The 21720-nt window shown below is 42.2% G+C and overlaps 2 protein-coding genes across 4 annotated transcripts in view; one reads left to right on the forward strand and one right to left on the reverse strand.

The window, feature by feature from the left end:
* The window catches only part of PTGER2 (prostaglandin E receptor 2), a 449149-nt gene that overhangs the window by 58625 nt on the left and 368804 nt on the right, over nucleotides 1-21720 (forward strand). The gene's annotated exons all lie outside the window — the stretch shown is intronic.
* Nucleotides 1-21720, reverse strand: part of TXNDC16 (thioredoxin domain containing 16) — a 44138-nt gene that overhangs the window by 15097 nt on the left and 7321 nt on the right. For 2 of the 3 annotated variants that reach the window (XR_010066945.1, XM_063290529.1), the window contains exons 4-13: nucleotides 19076-19149; nucleotides 18018-18092; nucleotides 14638-14759; nucleotides 13645-13732; nucleotides 13043-13199; nucleotides 9675-9841; nucleotides 6786-6846; nucleotides 6188-6338; nucleotides 4356-4502; nucleotides 657-716 (exon numbers count right to left, since the gene is read on the reverse strand). Coding sequence is in view for 2 of the 3 variants with exons in the window: in XM_063290529.1 (XP_063146599.1) it covers nucleotides 657-716; nucleotides 4356-4502; nucleotides 6188-6338; nucleotides 6786-6846; nucleotides 9675-9841; nucleotides 13043-13199; nucleotides 13645-13732; nucleotides 14638-14759; nucleotides 18018-18092; nucleotides 19076-19149 (1102 nt within the window). In the remaining variant the exon portion in view is untranslated. The remainder of the gene's footprint in view (nucleotides 1-656; nucleotides 717-4355; nucleotides 4503-6187; nucleotides 6339-6785; nucleotides 6847-9674; nucleotides 9842-13042; nucleotides 13200-13644; nucleotides 13733-14637; nucleotides 14760-18017; nucleotides 18093-19075; nucleotides 19150-21720) is intronic. The other variant, XM_063290530.1, reaches the window with a different exon arrangement.

Genomic DNA, 21720 nt, shown 5'->3' on the forward strand with positions numbered 1-21720 from the left:
ATGCATAACTTTAGAAAGTCAGTAGAAGGTACACCTTGAATTTCAAGGACATGGTGGAAGAAAGCTGTAGCAACTCAAAAGCTTGCAGCAATTTTGTACAATTTAATTTGCCAAATAAAGTTATTGCCCCAATGGATTTTGGATTCTTTATTCTCACAGTAAAATAATATTTAATTTGGAGCTGAGGCATAAGGTATTGCTCCCAATTTCCATTTTCCCCCCAAGTATTTATATCTCTACATCCAGCACCCAGAACTAGACAGAATTTTCCCAAGGCAATCAGCCTGCTGGAACTATCTGATACTAGTTCTTACATCATATTAGAAAACTGGTTAGAACAATGAATTCAAGAACCTTTAACTGGACTATTCACAGTATTGCCCATAATTATTCCCAGAAAATTAATCTGGGACTGTTGGCCAATACAGAGACTTCAAAGATACTACTTTCTTGAAACTTGGATTAAATCACTGAGGGAAGCTATCAACTTCTCCCCTTGTGCCACTAGACATCTCACCCTTCTACCAGTTTTCCCACTCACCAAGATAACTTTATGCCTGAATTAATCATTTGAAACAACAACCTTGCATTAAATGAAAGATAATGCCCTTTAAAGACATAGACAGGCCACAGTAACTATGTTGACTAATCCACACCTTTTAAGTGAGCAGCAACTTCAAGGAAAGATTCCATCACTACCAGAGAGACAGCCTCCCCTGTAATGCAAACAGAAAAAGTAACCCAATATTTCAGATACCAGAGCATCTGGAGTCACTCAAAACTCAGGATCTGAGGGAATACAAAGTTCATACCAATATAATGCAACTTTTTTTTTGACAACATGCTTTATATAAGACAAAGTATCCAGAAATTCTAGCCAGTGAAAAACACAGCAGGCAGGGTGCTAACTGTTACAAGGTCAAGGATCATTTAATACCTGTGCTGAAAGATCTGCACTGGTTGCCAGTAGCTTTTTGGGCACAATTTAAGATGTTGGTATTAAACTTTAAAACATTAAATAGCTAATGGGTGGACTATATGGCTCTAAACCTCTAAGACCTAGATTTATGGACCCAACTGGGTTCCAGAAGGAGTTTGGGGTTTTCCGTGAAGATCTGGTGGGCAATTCAGCTGAGACTTCAGTCACTGCCTGGAATGGGCAAGTGGCTGGGGCTCTGGACAGATTACTTTTATCTGGCCTCTCCATGTGTGCTGATGTCAGGTTGCACCTTGGTCCTCCAAGGAGCTCTGGGAGATGAAGTGCCAGAACAGTCGCCTCAATTACTATTGGAGAAAGACAAAGTGCAAATCCAACCGAGCATGAGGAAGAGTTCATTGCATTGTGGTGATAAGGGCAGCAAAATACTGTTATTTCTCCACTGTTATTGCATCTGCTAATAGCTGCCCAGTGGACACACATATTAATTAGATTTTATTCATTAACTAGATTTATAAGGCTGCCCAGTTCAAGCAATGTTTACGGTGACTCATTCTCTGCTGGGGACAGACAAGCCATGGGAACACCTATTGGGCTATTGTGAGGACTATTCTTGCTATGTGACAGATAAAGTCACTCAGATTTGGACTCCAGCCAGGCAAGTCCAATGGAACTTCCTAAGACAGAGACTTGTGGGGTTATCTGGAGTGGGTTTGTGCCTGTGACTCCTGAGGAAGCTGACAGGGTCCTCCAGACTGTGAGCTCAACCACCTGTTTGTTCAATCCAGGCCCTTCCTGGTTGGTCAAGGCCTGCCAGAAGGGGACCTGTGGTTGGGTCCATGCAGTGGTATCTCATTCTTTGTGGGAGGGGTTCATCCTTTCAGTCTTGAAGGAGGCTGTGGTGTGCCCTCTCTTCAAGAGGCCACTGCTGAACCCAATGAGCCTGGACAATTTTCACCAAACCGTCCCTAAAAAGGTTGAGAAGCTGGTTGGGCTTTGGCCCCAGAGGATCCTGGAGGAGATGGATTATCTGGACTTGTTTCAGTCAGGTTTCAGTATGGACACAGCACTGGTCGCACTTGTTGATAACCTATTGTGGAGCTGGGATTAGGATAGTGCATCCATCCTTGTGCTCCTTGATCTCTGAGTGACTTTTGATAATGAAATGGGCAGAAGGAATAACCTTGAGGAACACAAGGAAGAGCTGTAATCAAGCCACAGTCAGATAAAAGAAATCTGAATCCGGGACAGATCTGTATCCCAAGTAAGCGTCTCAGACAAGACCCTCCCTAGTTCTCACAAAGATAAAGAGGAGGAGGGAGAGGGGAAGCGCATTCAGACTTGCAAGATTCTGTTACTATAGATTTCATTAGCATGTGTAACTTTGATCTCCTAGTCTGCTCCACCTTGTAGGGATGACAGATACCATTGATTGTATTATCCTTCTGGAGTGGCTGCAAGGTTTGGGAGTGGGGGGCCCCATCTTTGGTGGTTCTCCTTTCTTTGTGGCTTGCTTCAGTCAGTGTTAAAAAGGAGGAGAGATTGAGTTCATGACCGCTCACCAGTGGGGTGCCTCAGAGCTCAACACTCTGGCCCGTTCTGTTTAACACCTGGATGAAACCACCTGGATGAGTTCATCCTTCATCAGGACAGCTGTCATCTGCGTATTTTCTTTTTAAAAATTATTTTTAGTTGCAAGCCACCCAGAGTTGGGAGTCAGGAGGCCTATACAGTTATATTGTATGTATGTATAATGTATGTACAGTATGTATGTATAAATGAATAAATATGGATTCCCTCTTCCTGGATATGTTTGGCTGTTAAAATCAGCAGGAAGAAGCTTTCACAAAGAGGACTATCTCTTTGTTCTATCAAAGAGGGCCTTTTCCTGATTGTTCCCAGGCTACGAAATGCACTCTCTCAGGATAAGCATTTGGTTCTTGCTTCCTCCATGTTTAGAAAATATTTTTTTGTCCAATTTTTATTTCCTAATTAATTTTAGTTTTAATTTTATATATATATTTTTGAAGTTAGCTTCCTTTAATAGAAAAATGGGGTATATATTGAATGAATGAATACACCTGCCTTTGGCTTCTTCTGTTTTGTCCTTAGAGAGTGAAGAGCCGGCTAGTCAGAACAGAACATGCAGCTAAACAAGGGGATTGCCCAACCGCCAGTACTCATAAGACTGGAACAGCAGCAAAGGTCTCATACAGACGTGTTTTTGTGGAATGAGGTAGGATGGATGGAAGGATTTGTAAACCAAGAGCAATGCCAGGAGGATAGGGCCAAAATACTCGTATTTTATTTGTTTTTATAACACTTCTGGGATTCTTTTGGATTAAAAGGCAGGATCCAGCTCAAGTAAACAAGAGCACTGCTGGATCCTAATAAAGTTCCAACAAGCTCAGCATCCTGTTTCTCTGCAATCAGCACATGCTTCTATAAAGCCTTTTCTATCACTGTACCATAGGGAAGCAGTGGCGCTGCAGGTTAAACCGCTGAGCTGCTGAGCTTGCCGATCAGAAAGTCGGCGGTTCGAATCCGTGTGACGGGGTGAGCTCCCATTGCTTGTCCCAGCTCCTGCCAACCTAGCAGTTCGAAAACATGCAAATGTGAGTAGATTAATAGGTACCACTTCGGCGGGCAGGTAACAGCGTTCTGTTTAGTCATGCCGGCCACATGACCACGGAAGTGTCTACAGACAATGCAGGCTCTTCGGCTTTGAAACGGAGATGAGCACCGCCCCCTAGAGTCGGACACAACTGGACTTAATGTCAAGGGAAACCTTTACCTTTACCTACCATAGGATGCAGTATTCAGAGGTGACTGCCTGTGAATGTAGAGGTTTGATTTGGCAAACAGGGCTAAATAACTCATAACCAATCTTTATTCCACAGATTTCTGTTCTTCATTTTAAAGTTTTCAAATATTTTGTATCATTATTTGACAGGTTTATATCCCATCTTTCATCCAAGAGCTGAAAACAGCATTCATAGCACAGCCTCCTCCAAGTTTTCCAACAGCAACCCTTCATGGTAGATGAGCTCAAAGACAGTGACTGGCCCAGAGTCACCTGATGAGCTCCCATATCCAAGGGTAGATGTGAAACTGGGTTTCCCCAATCCTAGTCCAATATCTTAACACTCACTATATACTAGTTCTCATCTTTTGTCAGTGAATTCCTGTTCTTAGTTGGGCTTTCTACCGGAGGCCAGCATGGTTAGCCAGCATGATTATGAAGAACAGCCTCACCTGCTTAGCTTCAATAATGCCACAATAGCCACAACCATGCAATGCAAAAGCAAGAAGCGGGCATCTAAAAAAGCCTGAATTCTAAAGAGCACTACAGCAAACAGAAGACACCAAAACAATGCTGAAAACAACACTGCACAACACCTTGCAAACTCTGACTTACAGCTGGCATAGAAGAGCACTGCTGTGCGGTTGGTCTCTGCCAGAATTGAGAGGAAGGATTCTTCTGTCAGGGTATGGACATGTTCCAGGGGGAGCTCACGCTTCCGATCTCGGACAACAGATTCCACCACCTCATCATCCTGAATTTCTGCAAAGCAAATGTACATTCTAATCAGCAAGAGGGACATGGGGTGGGAAGAAGATACATGTATTACGCATTGGTCTGAATCCACTCTGAGGAAAGATGATGGAGAAAATGAAAAATGGGACTATCTTCTGGGCAGCCATCACTAGCTTCAGGTTTTGTAAGTTTCTTGGCATGATGCCCATAATGGGCCCCTCTGAAACAGACCTGCCACTTGTTCCTCACCAATACCACCACTGTCCCTTCACTTGCCCCCTCCTTCTTGAGGTTGTCCTTGGGGTTGTCTAGATGTTGCTGAACTTAACCCCCAGCAACCCTTACCACCGGGCATCGCTCCTAGGGAAGTGTAGTTCAGCAACCTACCCTTGCTGTATGGTTTGGGCCTAGCAGGAGAAGGCAATACAAATGGCCAAGGCTGCTCCTTCTCCTTGCTTCTGTCACCACTTGATTGTTCAATGAGGTCCACTGAAAAAGTCACAGGGACAAGAAGAAAGAAGAGCGGCAACTTTGGGGACAGCAATGGGACTCCTCTGGGACATAAATCCTGGCAAGTCCAACACTGCCAATCTCTGACTTCCAACCTTTGGTCAGCCAAGGTGAAAGGAGGCCACTGGACTTTCCCCAGCAAAATCAGAGGCAAAAGACTGCCCGGTATGAAAGCCTCCTTAAAAATATACTAAAAGAAATGAATATGGCTCAAAGAATAGCCAAGAACTATCAAAAAGGGGGAACATCAGCTGAAGCTGGGAGACCATGAGGTGATCTCCTTCCCTCTTGCTAAAGCTTTGAGCATCTAGTTGGGCTACTTAAGAGGGAGAATCTGAAAAGAGCCCCCATAATCTTTTGGGGCAAGTGGGCGCATCTATGTATGATCTGTCATGGGAGTTCAAAATAATGACTATCTGGGGGAAGGCTTGCCTAGATACAAAATGGCTCTATCACAAAATGTCCATTTTCCAGAAGGCAAACTGCTGAATTTGCTCCCTACCACCCTTTTTCCCTGCAGGATACTATCAACCCATAGTTTAGCTTCATCTTTTTGGGCCACCAGTGGGCACATTTACTAACAAAGTGCTAGGCCGCAGCCAATTAACATTTTTATTTTCTAAGAATACCTCCAGACTCTATGAAGAATCCAAGGGAATTCTGGGGAATAAACAATTTGCTGTTTTGCTTTCCAGCATGGGCACTGCAAGTGCTGGTAGCCTCCAATGCAAATACCAAGCCTGGTTAGCTTTTTGCAACCAGCCAAGATTGGCTACGTGCTGCCCAGTGAACAATAATGTGTAGAAATAGCATGACTGTAAAACAATCACGTAAATAATCTGCTCATCTCTGGTGAATATGGAATCCATCCAGGCTACCAGAAAAGGAATTTTTGTCAAAATCAGCATTTTGAGTGTGTTATTTTAACAATCAAGCCATAGAAGAATGGCGTTGAAATGTGTATGAGGCAGGCTAGTGCAGTGTTTCTCAACCTTGGCAACTTCAAGCTGTGTGGACAGCTGGTTGGGGAATTCTGGGACTTGAAGTCCACACAGCTTGAAGTTGCCAAGGTTGAGAAACATTGGGCTAGTGAATAAAATGGGAAGATTTTTTTCTAGGGTATTTTTCCTAATGGGGAAGCAGAGAAACAAATTTCTTGAAAACTTAATAGGTCAAAGACCCCCCTGAGGAATCTTAATTACCTTGTTCATTGTTCTCATTCTCAATTCCCTCTTCCTCTTCATAAACCTCTTCTTCCTTATTATCCAGACTAGGTTTGTTCTGCTCATCATTTTTCACCAACGCTACAATTTCATCTGCATCTTTCAAAATCAGGTATTTAACAGGCATATTCTGCAGGGATGCAAAAAAAAAATCCAAAAATGTGGCCCGAATGGGATATAAGGGACAGTCCATATTTCTACTGGTAACTCATTCAACACACCATGGATTCAGAAGGGTGCTAAGGTAAGGCACAGGAATTACGATGGTCCTTATGCCATAACAAATGGGTTTCTACTATTGAACACTGGTCTTCAGATCAAATCTCTAGCTCTCTGTATTAGATGGACAGTACATTTTGACTGACACTCCTAAGAATTCTAAGGTTATCATCACCAATACAAAATACATTACTAGCATACATTCTATGTCACAGAACAGCTAAGGCTGCAAATTTTATGTGTATAATTCTGGAAGCAAGCTTTATTTGACTCAGGAGCATTTCCTTTTCAGCAGACAAGCCTAGGATTGCACGATAAATTAAAAAGTTGGTCCGAAATATCAACTATGACCACTTACTTCCTCAACTGTCTTGATAGCCACATTGTATCGGGAAGGCACATCCAGACCAGCAGAATTCCTTTCAAGATATGTAAGAGTTTAAATTATGAAACACAGTATGTAGAGAATTGTGATTTTTTTTTGCAACATCTCAGTGAGATAAGCAAGCAATATTGTATCAGAATGCAGGTTTGTGTTCACATTATTCAATATCTCTCAGTATGAAAACAGATGCTCCATGAAAAAAATGTAGCATCTCAAGAAAATTAAATTAAAATCCTTTTGCCATGATATGCTAGTTATCCATGTTTATAGATATAAGGGGAGGTGATGGTCTTATCTATAAACCTGCAGCCAAAGCATTAACCCACTTGTTAAAATTAATGTATGAAATTCAGCTTCTTGTCCTAGTTATTTTGTTTGACTGCTTCTCTCAATCCTCTTGCCCATAACCTCTAAATTTCTCTCATCTATCCATATGTTCTTTTACTGTGTTAAATTTCCTCCTAGGTTTGAGATCAAGTTCTCATGAATTAGCCCAGCTGACAGTATTTCCAACAAAACTCTAAGAAAATATATGGAAGCTCTCCCCTTGGCTACAACATAGAGATAGCGAAAGGCAGCTAGCATTAGACTTCACTGGGAAGTTCAGTCATGGCATCAAGGGTTAGGTGCTTATAAAAGAATCTTTTCATATTGCTTTTATAAAAAGAATCTTTTCATATTGCTTTTACTTGCCTCCTTCAAGCAATGCCTGAGGATCAAATTGCACATTAGACTGTAGAATGATCATATTAATTATTTTTTATTTGATTTAAGTTTAAATATAAATGAAATCAAATGTATTTTGTGTCCTGACCCTTCCCACTATTTTTGGAAGTATGGTCCTAGCATAACATGCAAAAGTCCAGCAAAGCCTTCTGCCCATTGTCCCCCCCAACACCAAGGAAAGTGTATGACCTCTCACTAAAGCTGCAATTAGAGAGAAAAGCAGATGTGGATTCTGCTGGTGCAGCTTCATTTATTATCTTGTTCATTTTAAATTCCTTACAAACAACCCATTTTGCCAAAGTTGTAAGCGAAACTTTCAATGGTTGTATTGTAGCGCCACCTGGTATTTCTTGCCATATTGCAGCTATCCTTCAGTGGGCAACTTGTGGCATGCCAGAAGTAGCTAAATGTCAATTCCCAGCAGCCTTTGGAAGTAACAGTTAGGATAAGGGATGCTGGAAGTTGTAGTTCAGCAACTTCTGGCCAATTGTTAGGCTGACCATACATACCATTTTGAACAGGACAGTCCCGTTTTTTAAACATTTCCTGACCATCCCATCATTTTAATATAATGTCAATTTTGTCCTGTTTTTTTTTTTTAAAGTTGGAGCCGTTATCGGGAAAAGTGGGAAAAAACTGAAGTTGAAATTGAAAAGGAGGCTGACATACCCATTGGCAGTAGTTCTCAATCCAGCAGGAAACCTAGACCGGGAACCACAGGAACAGCTAATTGGCAGTGAGCAAGAGGAAGAGTCGCTGCCGCCAATCAGTGCAGTGGAAGATGGTCGGAAAAACGCACCCAGCAGAAAAGAAGCCGATTGGCTCTCAGGCCAAAACGGCGGGAAGAAAATAAAAGGGCACACCAGAGAGGAAAAGGTTGTTGGGGACAACTGTTCACTAGACTCCTCCGTTCCTGTTCTTCTGCCCCAGCTCACCACCGCCTTCAGCCCTCCTGCACTTCTCCAGCCTGCTGCCGCCTCTGTTCCAGTCCTTCCGTCCCAGCTTGCTGCTGCCTTCAACTCTCCTGCACTTCTCCAGCCTGCTGCTGCCTCAGTTTAACCCTGTCCCATTTTGCCATCCCAATGTCCCGTTTTTGTCTCAAGGAAATATGGTCAGCCTACCAGTTGTAAACCCAAACGATATTACAATTATTTCACGAACAGAAGCCACCAAGGCCCAAACACTATTGGGTGCACATTTCAATATCTCTCTTTCATTTTTATAGCAAATGTTTACAGGTTATAGGCTATGGTTAGTGAAGGCTGTGGGTCACAAATAAGATTTCAATAAGCAAATGACTTGCATAATAATGTGGCCTCCTCTCTGGGCTTAACTGCAAACTGATCAAACTATGAAAGAGAAGCAAGTATATTCAGCTCTTGCAGAATTAATCTTTTATTTGGCTCAGCATAGTTCTCATGTTGGGGGAAATGTTTACTCTTTCCTATCTATGCTGACAAGTTCTTGTACTGCTGATGTTGTTTACTCAATGGGATGAACATGACCAGAGAAACATCTGCCCACCTATAACCTGTTTCAGTCAAATCAATCATATTTGCTAGGAATAAAGAGAGCTGTAATTGAACACTTCTGGCAGACATCAGTTTGGGAAGGGATATAGTTAAGATTCAGGCACCCAGGTTAATTTCCTAAGACAGTGATTCTCAACCTTGGCAACTTTAAGATGTGTGGAATTCTGAGAGGTGAAGTCCACACAACTTAAAAGTTGCTAAGGTTGAGAAACACTGTCCTAAGCAGAAGGATAGGCTGCAACCTGAGGCATGTTTGCTTGGAAGCAAACCCCCTCCTCTGAATCTTCCAAGGGGTATCTGTGGGGGTTGGGAAGGTTGGGGGGCAAAAAAATCAAGATGGCAGTCCCAACTGCACAATCAAAGCCCCATCCCTTATTACATGTGTGTGTCATCATGCCTCATATTTAAAAGCGGGGGGAGCTTCAATCATGCAGTTACACCTAACTCTTTGATTTTTTGACCCCATGCAGGTGCCCCTGACACTTCCCATGAGTCTTTGGGAATTTCCAACCTCAAGAATTCCACTGAAGTAAGAACAGTGGTGGGATAAAGTCTCCCCTCTCCACTCCCTCCCCACTTTTTAATTACACACATTCCAAGGGACCTTGATAAAAGGACGACTCCTGCTTTCCCCAGCAACTGCCAGGCCACAAATTCAGCAATCCTCTTGTCGGCTTCCAAGGTCTCTTCCTGGCTCAGAATGAAAATCAGTGGTAGGCCAAGCTGGAGATGAGTAGTGGAAACCTTTTCAGGATCTTCTGCAACCTCCACCTGGAGAAGGAACACCAGCACCAAAGATCAACTGAGATGTGCTGCAGGTAGACAATCAAATGGACATGATACAGAAGAAAAATAAATGGGCAGGACAAACCCCACCATAGTAGCAGCACCTTCTATGTGGACAGTTGGTTTAGTTGGCTTAGTTCAGTGTTTCTCAACCTTGGCAACTTTAAGACGTGTGGACTTCAATTCCCAGAATTCCCCAGCCACCAATTCTAGGAGTTGAAGTCCACACATCTTAAAGTTGCCAAGGTTGAAAAAGACTGGTTTAGTTTCTAAGGTAGGTGTTCTTTCTGGAAGGGAAGGGCAAGGCAAAGTTCCCTGCAACTGCAGCTTACTTGTGGGGGAGATGCCTTGTGGGGCCAAATTTATTTTCCCTTGCCAGACTGATTTTTTTCTGGGAAGCAAAGGATACTGTATTATTTTGGACCTTGGTTCGGGTACTAACCGATGAGGCCAAAATATGATTTTCTTCCACTATTTAGGGAAAAAGGTGGAAATTTTAGGATATAAACTGGGCCCACTGGGCTCATTTTAATCTGATCATAGCAGTGAGCAGCAGCAAAAGATGTTTTCAGGAAGTGAGCCCTGGACCCAGAACGTAGGCCAAATACCTCTTTGATATTCTTGCTAAATGGCTAAAAAGAACCGTAAATAGTTCTTTTTTCAAAAACTACTAAATGTGGTAAAACAGGATATATTTACTTGTTTATTTGGGGGATAAATTGCTTGATAGATTATGTGCCATCAAGCCAGTGTCAACTCTTTGCAACCACAGATAGATTTTGTCCATGACAATCTGTCACTAACCTACTCTTTCAGCTCTTAGACAACCTAATCTTGCACCCATCACCACTGTAAGTCCCTCCACCTTGCTTCTGGTCATCCTCTTCTTTTCTTCCTTCCAGCTTTCCCAGCATTAGAGCCTTCTCCAGAGAGCTGGGTCTTCACATAATGTGTCCGAAGCAGGATAATCTGCCTGGTCATTTGTGCCTCGAGTGAGAACTCTGGGTTGATTTGTTTGATGATCCATCGGTTTGTTTTCTTGGCTGTCCACGGTATTCTCAGGAGTCTTCTCCACCACCAAAGTTCAAAAGCGTCAATGCTCTTCCTATCCTGCTTCTTCAAAGTCCAACTTTTGCTTCCATAGAGTGTCACAGGGAATAATATGACGGTTTGCACGATCCTAACCTTTGCAGGTATCGACACACCATGGCATTTGAATAACTTTTCCAAGGCTTTCATGGCTGCTCTACCAAATGCTAGTCCGCAGCATTGACTGTATTTCTTGACTCCTTGTTCCTTTACTGTTGATGGTTGATCTTAAAAAGCAGAAGCAGAAATTTGGTATCTTCATTTTCAGTTCTAAGGCTGGTTGTTCCACCTGTTGTCATTAGTTTGGTTTTCTTTGTATTTAATTTTAGTCCCATTTTTTCACTGTGTTCCTTGACGTTTATTATCAGAGCTTACAGACGCTTTGCATTATCAGCCATTAGAGTAGTTCCATCAGCACAACGCAGGTTACTGATGTTCCTTCCTCCAATTTTAAAACCACGCTTATCTTCTTCCAATTCAGCTTCCCCTAATATATATACAGCCCATAGGCTGAATAAACGAGGAGCGATTATACAGCCTTGTCTCATTCCTTTGTCAACCTGAAGCCAGCCTGGTTCGCCATGTTCTATCTGTATTGTGGCTGCCTAATCTGTATTTGAGTTTTTACGAGGACAATGAGATGTTCTGGGATTCCCATTTTTCTAAGCACATTCCACAGCTTGACTTTATCGACACAACTGAAGCCCTTTCTATAATCAATGAAGGACATACTGACTTCTTTTTGATATTTTTTGGCTTTCTCAATTATCCAGCATGCATCAGCAATAATGTCTCAGTTTGGGGGGACAGATAAGTATACTTTAAAATGTCACGGGCACCATTCCAGATGATATGAGCTTTTATTTTGAGGTGACCTCACCTCTTACTTGTTCTTTTCCTCCTAGCACAGTATCTTAGTCATGGGGAAAGTATTATTCCATCTGTGGCTCATTTACTCAGAAGATCAACTGATTACAAACAGTTAAAACTTTATTTAACGGTAACTGTGAGAAGTTGTGAGGAGACTGGGAAAGAAGCAGGAGGAATGTAAGCCATAAGCAATTCACAGATGGGAGAGGGGTGAATTAGTGGTTTACCTCAGTAACAGCAGCTTAACCCAGCTTGCCTTCACTTAGGAAGAAAAGACTGAAATTGTTCAAAGAGACCACCTTAATGAACTCCCTTATAACAAAGGGCTCCTACTGCAGTTTGCAGGATTCTGCATTCTATCTCACATCATGGCATTTTAGAAGTCTGTGCCATTCTTGCTTCCTTGATCATGCCCTGCTGTGTGAGGTTTGACAGTAACATTTTATGAACAGATAGTGTGGGATATCAGTTGACACTGTTTAGTGGTATATCGACAAAGCTCCTTTTCTGTGTTTAACTACAGAATAATCATCATAATGGCTATGGGTGCTTTGTTTTGCTTCGCTCAGCTTCAAAATGATGGAGGCAGCAAAGTGTATTTATTTATTTCTATGTCTGTACTGTGTGTTAAGAACAAGTGTTGCATATACAGATAGTCCTCACTTAACCACAATTGGGACTGGAGTTTCGGTTGCTACGCGAAGCAGCCATTAAGCAAATCCGACCCCATTTTATAACCTTTTTTGTGGCAGTTGTTAAGCGAATCACCATGGGTGTTAATTGAACTATGTGGTTGTTAAACGAATCACCCAGTTCCCCATTGGTTTTGCTTGCCAGAAGCAGGCCAGGAAGGTTGAAAATGACAATCACGTGACCATGGGACACTGCAACGGTCGTAACTGCGAACCAGTTGCCAAGCACCCAAATTGTGATCATGTGACTGCAGGGATGCTGTGACAGTCATAAGTGTGAGGACTGATCGTAAGTCCGTTTTTTCAGCACTGCTGTAAGTCCAAACCATCACTAAATGAATGCTTGTTCAGTGAGGACTACCTGTTTTTTCAATTTCCTTTTTTCTTAAAAAAGCAACAAGAATTTTCCCAGTTCCTTTAACATTTCCATAGATTCCACTAGCCTACTTGATGCAATTCTGCTCTGATATGCTTTGGAGTGAGTTCAGAACACAGGAGGAAAGTCAGAAAGAAGTAATGGCTACTATTCACCTACCACCAGCGGTTCTCCCATCAGCTTCAGGAACTTGTGGATGCTTAATGTGGTCAGTGGCTGCTCCATCAGGGTCCTGTGGCATGGCTGCCCTGGATCCATGGCCACCTTACAGTGGCAAAAGAAGAGTTTTGAAGATGGCACATCTGGCTCTCCACTGCTGAAGTAAGAAAAACACAAACCAAAAAATGAGTTAGCTTCATTTGCCACATTCCAACATGTAGCTATTCCATGTATGGGATGGAAGGCAAGCAAGCAAGAAGCCTTCTGCTGTATGTGAAAGGTCATCTTTGACAGCTGTCCCAGACAGCTCCCTTTACCAAAGCCTCAACTCCTTAATTGACACCTGCATTTCTAACAGATCCACAAGACTGGAACCCAGTTACTCACTGCTCCCTTCTAGCATCTCTGCATTTACTTGGCTGGAGCCCTAAACCCAGCCATAGCAGTAACCAAAGGAGAAATGGTTCCATCTCAGGAGGATCAGGCTATCACTCTCGTGTTCTGTTTATGAATTTCCTGGTTGGCCACCGTGTGACATTTCACGCTGGCCTAAAGACTTTGGGCTGATGCACACTGGCTCTTACATTCTTAGGAATGCATACCGAATGCTCTTCAGAAGTGCCACTTCAGTAGTTAAGGCAAATTTAACGGAACCATAAACAAACGCAGCCTCCATCAAGACTCGGTGCTCTAGAAAGAGAAGATATTTATTCATCAATTCCTCTTGAGGACTAAGTGCTGTCTTTCTGTCTTCTATCTTCCTTTCCTCTTAAACCAGAGATGCATGGCCTGTGGCCTTCTAGGCCTTTTCAAAAGCAGTCATTGCTTAGTAATGTTTACACTTAGAGAAAACAATATTGAATACAGGGGATACAATAGTAACTGTACTTAATTTAATTCAAATTTAAAGGAAATTAATTTTGGAGAGTGTTCTCGTTAGCCCTTCAGGGTAGTCCAGACACGAAGCACACCCAGGAGTACTAGCTCTATCTTTATTGTAAGATTACATTAACAGAATCTTACAAGACTGGAAGTATTTCTTCCCTCTTTTCCTTTTACTCTCCAGAAAACTAGGGAGGGTCCTTTCTGAAACACTTCCCATGCTCCTCCTCCTCCTATGGGCCAAGATATCGTTTACACACTGGTTGTCCAGTCTGCGGGTCTTCCTCCCATCTCCCAAGGTCATTCCCACACACCATTAAAGTTCTTCAGTGTACCACTCAAAGGCCAAGTGTACCCCTTCATGTGGAAAAAGTTACACACTCCTGTCCTAAACCAACCTAATCCTGAGTTTGCAAAATCCAGGCAAAATCTACCCACGTCAAATGCCATTCATGTTTACGGCATGCACATATGTATGGACAGACACATACTGTATGTATCACTTACCTCTCATTATCTACATAGTGCTCACACATATTACTCACCTCTTCCAGTCCAGTTCAAAATACAAGAGAAAACTATGACACAGAGCTAAAAATAGAAAACATTTAGCAGTAAAATGGCACTTTAGTTCAGAGCAAAGCATATCACAAATGCAGCGGCCCATGAACGATCGAAAGCTTTGGGAATGAACATTAGAGCTGTATTGCTACCTGCCGTCCCAATAGCTTGCACGTATGCGAAAGCAAGATCGGATCGACCCTTCAGAGAGTTTTCCAAATGCTGAAGGTCCATCAGTGTTGAAATGTATTTCACTTCATTGAAGAGGAGAGCGCTGGGAAGAAAACCGGATGAGCAACCTATGAATGCGGTAAGTGAAGTCCCTCAGCAAGAAAACAACCATCTGTATTTTAACTAAGAGGGGATTAAAGATGGCTATAATTCAATGCCCCTCATATTAGTGTAATTTAACAAACATGCATATACTTCTTGCCTGACAGCTCTCCATCTGGTTCCTCCTAAAAGCAGCCAAACCAATTAGGAAACTCTGTGGGTTTTTTAAAACAAAAAAACCAGTTGTGATGTACAAACCAGGATTTATGGCTTGTTATTCTGAGAAACCCATGAAAATAATGGACTGTAGCTTCAGATTCAGCTTGCTAGACAGAAGGATGTGTGAATCCATTCAAGTATCAAGGCTTTCATACAGGAAGTTTTACTTTGGGTTTGTTTCTTTGTTTTGGTCTCTTCAAGACAGTTTTGACTCCTGGCAAATGCCTGGACAAGTCCCTGCAGTTTCTTGGCAAGACTTCAGAAGTGGTTTGCCATTGCCTGCTTCCTAGGGCTGAGAGAGAGGGACTGGCCCAAGTTTGCCCAGCCGGCTTCATGCCTAAAGGCAGGCCTAGAACTCACGGTCTCCCGTTTCTAGCCTGGTAGCTTAACCACTACACCACCTTGGCTATATTTACTTTGTTAATATTCTGGTCCTTGTTAAATGACCCATTTTAACATGGAAGTGTGTAAAGCTTGTGGTATATCTCAACACCGCAATGGGTCCTGAACCTGGGCCACTGCAGTTTCTGGGCGGGAATTTGGCCTGTACATCACAACAGGACAGCACCCAAAGGAAGGAACTGTAAATCAACCAGTCAGATCTTCCTGAACACCAGCTGCTGCAGACAAAATGCTCCTGCACTGGGATCCAGCATCCATTTTCTATCATAGGATACTCCATTCACATCACCCTTCTTTCAATCTTTCATTTTTGACTTCTGAACAGCAAGTTATGTCCAATTATGTCCAATTTTCACTGGCCTATTTGGGGCATTTCCTAACTTATAACTATATAAGAATTCACACTAAAATAAGGAATAGGATACAACAAACATGACACTGTGCCTGATTCAAAGGTTAAACAATACAGGTAGTCCTCACCTAACAACTATTCATTTAGTGACGGTTCAGACTTACAGTGGTGCTGAAAAAACTGACTTACAACTAGTGCTCATACTAACGACTGTCACAACGTCCCCATAGTCACATGATCACAATTTGGGCACTTGACAACTGGTTCACATTTATGACCATCGCAGCATCCCATGGTCACATGATCACCATTTTCAACCTTCCCGGCTGGCTTCTGGCAAGCAAAATCAATGGGGAACCACATGTTTCACTTAACAACCACATGGTTCACCTAATGACCATGGTGATTCACTTAATGACCACCACAAAAAGGTCATAAAATTGGGTCTGATTCACTTAATGACAGCTTCGCTTAGCAACCAAAATTTCAATCTCAATTGTGGTCATTAAGTGAGGACTACCTATAGCCATGTCCTCCTCTTTTTGAGAAGGCTGGATCAAAGAGGATTTTTTTCTGCTTTAGCAGGATAGCATAATGCTCTGATGTATAGGCTGCTACCTGGGGATTTCTCATTATGATTTGCAATATAAACAGCTGTTTACAGTATAAATTCTATTGTTTATTGTCCTTACAGTAAAAACTATATTGTTTACAGAACAAACTATAGTTTGAGCTACCTGATTTTAATGCTATGTTTGACTGATAGATCATTTGCAGCACATTTTATTATTTGTTTGCTGATAGAGGACTGTAGCATTTTTTCTGATTAGACAATATTTTATCTAATAATAAAGTAATGAATATTTTATTATTAGATCGTTATTACTATTCCCTGCTATAATAAGATTCCCCAATCCTTTTGTTCTTCCTTCCTGCCCAGAACCCCATTGCTCTTTGCCTAGTGGTTACAACTTCTAAACAAATAAGCAAGACCACATTAGAAAGTCACATGGAAATTGTCTATTCTAAGTTGATTTTTCCTGCTTTGAGCTTCCCTGTAGAATAGAATGGGCAACTTTTTAAAAAAATTGTCAAGGAAGTACTGGGAAGAAGCAAAACCTTTGATCCATTTTCCTCCAATTTTCCAGAGTATCGGTTTATTTCTTTTAATAAATATACATGAAGTTTTACAGGTAGTCCTCATTTAGTGACCATAGTTGGGACCCACAGCTCAGTCACTAAGTGGAAAATCACATGACTGTGACTATGCTTATGATTTTACTTCAGCTTTCCTTTTCCCCCACTCCCCCGCCCTTTGGAATGCTCATCCTGGCGCTGGGTTAATTAGTAAGAAGGGAATTAATGTTTGTATTTACATTCATTGGAGAGGAAGGGATTACAAGAGAGTAAGCAGGCACACAATGGGGAATAGACATCGAAAGGAATGCGGTGGTGCTGGCTGTTTGCCTTGTGTACTTGCAGCTCCCTATAAGCCGCAAGCATGCTAGGCAAACAGCTGGCACTAGCTCATTCCTTTCTATGTGTATTCCCCATTGTGTGTCTGCATACTCTCTTGTAATCCCTTCCTCTCCAATCTCTCCACTCTGCGAGGGGGGGGAAGACAAAAAACGAGTCAGGCTCGTGACTGAGAGATGCTGCACACCTTGGTCACAAAGTTATCTTTTCAGCACCATTGTAACTTCGAACAGTCACTGCACAAGGCAGTCGGTAAGTGAGGGCTACCTGTATTATACACTGATTGCACTGCTTTTCAGATCTCAAATTCTGCTGCTCTAATTGGATTGCTGACAGTGTTGATGATATGCTCTTGGAAAGTTCCTGAGCTGTAAAAATGGGCTGTGGGGGCTACATGTGGCCTGTAGTTTGACCGGTCCCTGTTTAGAAGAAAGAGAGATTATAAACATTTCAATGAAATAAATCCAAGCCCTTTAAGAACCATGAGGTCAGATCTTCATCACACACTCCTGCCAAAGACTCTCCTTGCTCTGCCTTTTTTCTGCCTCATTTCTAGAATCTTGCTGTCTTCCAGAGCCCTCTCTGGTGATGTCCCCAGAACCAGCTGGGACTAACCATCTGCTTTCCACAAAAAATGAAAAGCAGCTCAGTGAGAAAAATAACAGTAAGAAAATACCCCAAACAAGAGGATTTTAACCGTTAATTAGTTTTAATATTTTTAAAAATCTGTTTGCGTTTATATTTAGCTTTGTTTGCTGCCTTGAACAGAGGCAGGGTGCACGATGAACAAATAAAGGACAGCGTACTTACAAAAGTACATTTGCCACAACGGCATCCTGGCTGAACAAGGCATCTATGGCAAGTTCACGAACCAACACATGGGCCCTGGAAAACAAGATAAACGCTTAAAGCCAGTGCAGATAACTCAGCTGACCGCTTCTGCCAGAACAGTGAACCCTGTCTATCACACGTCGCATCTTTGGGATGTGGGTAGTCAGACTTCCTCAGCTTCCACTCGGGGTGCCAGTGAGCCTTCAATATGCACAGTCAGATGCAGAATGGGAGCAAAGCTACTCAATGTCATCTCCACCTAACATGTCTTTCTCTGGTTTAGACACAGTTATATCAAAAGGTGTCCAGACTAAGCTCTGATCCCTTGATCTTTTAAGAACCCTCAGAATCAGCTCTTTCTCAAATGGTGAGTTCATCTTATTATTGGCTACAGATTCGTATCTGTGAGGGCCGAAGCTGGCAAGATGGGAAACCAAGAACCTAGGAGCAGACAAGATCATTATGTAAACACGGGACAGGCTGCGAGAGTCTCCAAGCCATACCGTCTGGAGGGTAACATGTAGCCCCCCGTTAAAACTGCCTGAATGGGTGACCCTCACCACATCTGACGGCATCAACATTTACAGTTTAACTGCAAAATCAATACTTCTCTTATTAGAACTGAACAGCTTTGAATTTCACTAATTCTAAGTTCTAATACTGGAGAAAAAAAATGGCTAGGTCCACATTTTCCACACTGTGCATGATTTTACACATGGCCATCATCACCTAATGGTTCATTTCATGAAATAGCAGCAGAAGATTGTATTTCCAGTTCAAAGCATGGATAAAAAAGTTCATTTCACTTCAGAGCAGACCAGACTCCAGCTTTCTCCTCTCCTTTGCTTTCCTACAATTAACTCAACTGCCCTTACTCTGTCACCCTCCCAGTGATGTTGGGTTGAAACTCCTATCAGTGTTGGCCAGCCAGGGGAAGGAAAAAGAAGCTTCACAGACAATCTGATCTCAATGCCCAGCTATACTGTACAAGCTGAGTCAGTGTAATTTATTCATTTGCTATCAGATGAACTATTTACCTGAATAGATACACTTTTCCCAAGGAGTTATCTCCTCTGCAGTAGCTGGATGCTTCTCCTCTTTGGCAGTTAACCTGTGAAGAAAAAAAATTAACATCCTAAAATCTTCACCGAGATATTATTGTAATATTAACAATCACGTTGCAAAGGCCAGTTCAATTATATACAGTGAAGTGATTGCTGTCATCATGAATTAACCAAGCCCAAACCTGCTTAGTTTTCTAGATCAGCTCAGATCACCTGCTGAGGCTTACTATAATTCAACTGGAAACACTTCTATAAAAACCTTCCTCTCATCTTCCGCATCAACAAATTAGACAAACTGGATGATGTATTAAATATACAATTGCATTTCAGGAGTCTGGATTTGCTTATTTTTAGAAAATAGCTCTTGGGGAAACATCAGGATTGAGACTGAGGGATATGGGGTTGGGTTTTTGTGTCCCTGCATCACAATCCTGTTAAAAATCCTAACCTCAGAAGCTGCTTTTTGCTCTGGGAGAATAGCTGCCATTAATATCAATAGTGAAATAGTAGCTACTGTTTACAGAAAATAAAACCAGGCACATTATATAAAACCACAGTTTTAATAAATCATCTTATTGGACCCATATTACATCAGAAAAAAGTCTCAATTTAATCTCCCTTTATTATTCCCAGATCCCTGATGTTCTCCAAGGCTTCTCTTCACACAGTGCTAGAAGACAGCAGCTTAGTGACAGAACTCAGTCCTAGGAAATTCTAATTTAGAAGATAAGGAAAGCATGCAGAGCAGGACTTCCGGAATTCTTTCCAACCCCTTCAAGAGTGACCCTATATTCATGCATACAGGTAGTCCTTGCTTAATGACTGTAACTGAGACTGGAATTTCAGTTGCTAAGCAAAGCAGTCATTAAGTGAATCTGACCCAATTTTACAACCTTTGCAGCAGTCATTAAGCAAATCACGTGGGAATTAAATGAACCACGTGGTCATTAAGCAAATCATATGGTTCCCCACTGATTTTGCTTGCCAGAAGCTGGCCAGGAAAGTAAAAAATGGTGATTATTTGACCATGGGATGCTGCAACAGTCATAAATGCAAACCAGCTGCCAAGCGCCCAAATCGTGATCACGTGACCTCGGGATGCTGCAACGGTTACAAGTGTGAGCTCTGGTTGTAAGTCAGTCTTTTCAGCACCATCGTAAATTTGAACTGTCACTAAACAAATGGTCATTAAGTGAGGACTACCTGTATGTATGTACTAGGAAACACAAAACAGGCTACATACATTCTGCTCTGGATCATATGAGTGGAACAAAGCAGATGTCAATGTTTTGAACCTTTCCCGCAGCTGGAGGAATGTTCTTCTTCATAGCCCACAGCCTGATCCAGGCCATTTTTTATCACATTCTTTCTCCCCACATACTAAATTTGGTCCCATTCTGTTCAATATTCAGAGAGTTACCATGCTGACTGACAGATGCATAGAGTCTCAATTCCTTTACATAATTTCTGTCCAATATTCTATTGGGATTTGTTGTTTATTCGTTTAGTCGCTTCCGACTCTTCGTGACTTCATGGACCAGCCCACGCCAGAGCTTCCTGTCGGTCGTCAACACCCCCAGCTCCCCCAGGGACGAGTCCGTCACCTCTAGAATATCATCCATCCATCTTGCCCTTGGTCGGCCCCTCTTCCTTTTGCCTTCCACTCTCCCTAGCATCAGCATCTTCTCCAGGGTGTCCTGTCTTCTCATTATGTGGCCAAAGTATTTCAGTTTTGCCTTTAATATCATTCCCTCAAGTGAGCAGTCTGGCTTTATTTCCTGGAGGATGGACTGGTTGGATCTTCTTGCAGTCCAAGGCACTCTCAGAATTTTCCTCCAACACCACAGTTCAAAAGCATCGATCTTCCTTCGCTCAGCCTTCCTTATGGTCCAGCTCTCGCAGCCATATGTTACTACAGGGAACACCATTGCTTTAACTATGCGGGCCTTTGTTGTCAGTGTGATGTCTCTGCTCTTAACTATTTTATTGAGATTTGTCATTGCTCTTCTCCCAAGGATTAAGCGTCTTCTGATTTCCTGACTGCAGTCAGCATCTGCAGTAATCTTTGCACCTAGGAATACAAAGTCTTTCACTGCTTCTACATTTTCTCCCTCTATTTGCCAGTTATCAATCAAGCTGGTTGCCATAATCTTGGTTTTTTTGAGGTTTAGCTGCAAACCAGCTTTTGCACTTTCTTCTTTCACCTTCATCATAAGGCTCCTCAGTTCCTCTTCACTTTCAGCCATCAAAGTGGTATCATCTGCATATCTGAGATTGTTAATGTTTCTTCCAGAGATTTTAACTCCAGCCTTGGATTCCTCAAGGCCAGCTTGTCGCATGATGTGTTCTGCGTACAAGTTGAATAGGTAGGGTGAGAGTATACAGCCCTGCCGTACTCCTTTCCCAATCTTAAACCAGTCTGTTGTTCCGTGGTCTGTTCTTACTGTTGCTACTTGGTCGTTATACAGATTCTTCAGGAGGCATACAAGATGACTTGGTATCCCCATACCACTAAGAACTTGCCACAATTTGTTATGGTCCACACAGTCAAAGGCTTTAGAATAGTCAATAAAACAGAAATAGATGTTTTTCTGAAACTCCCTGGCTTTTTCCATTAT

This window comes from Candoia aspera, chromosome 1 (assembly GCF_035149785.1).
Source record: "Candoia aspera isolate rCanAsp1 chromosome 1, rCanAsp1.hap2, whole genome shotgun sequence".
NCBI classification, from domain to species: domain Eukaryota; kingdom Metazoa; phylum Chordata; class Lepidosauria; order Squamata; family Boidae; genus Candoia; species Candoia aspera.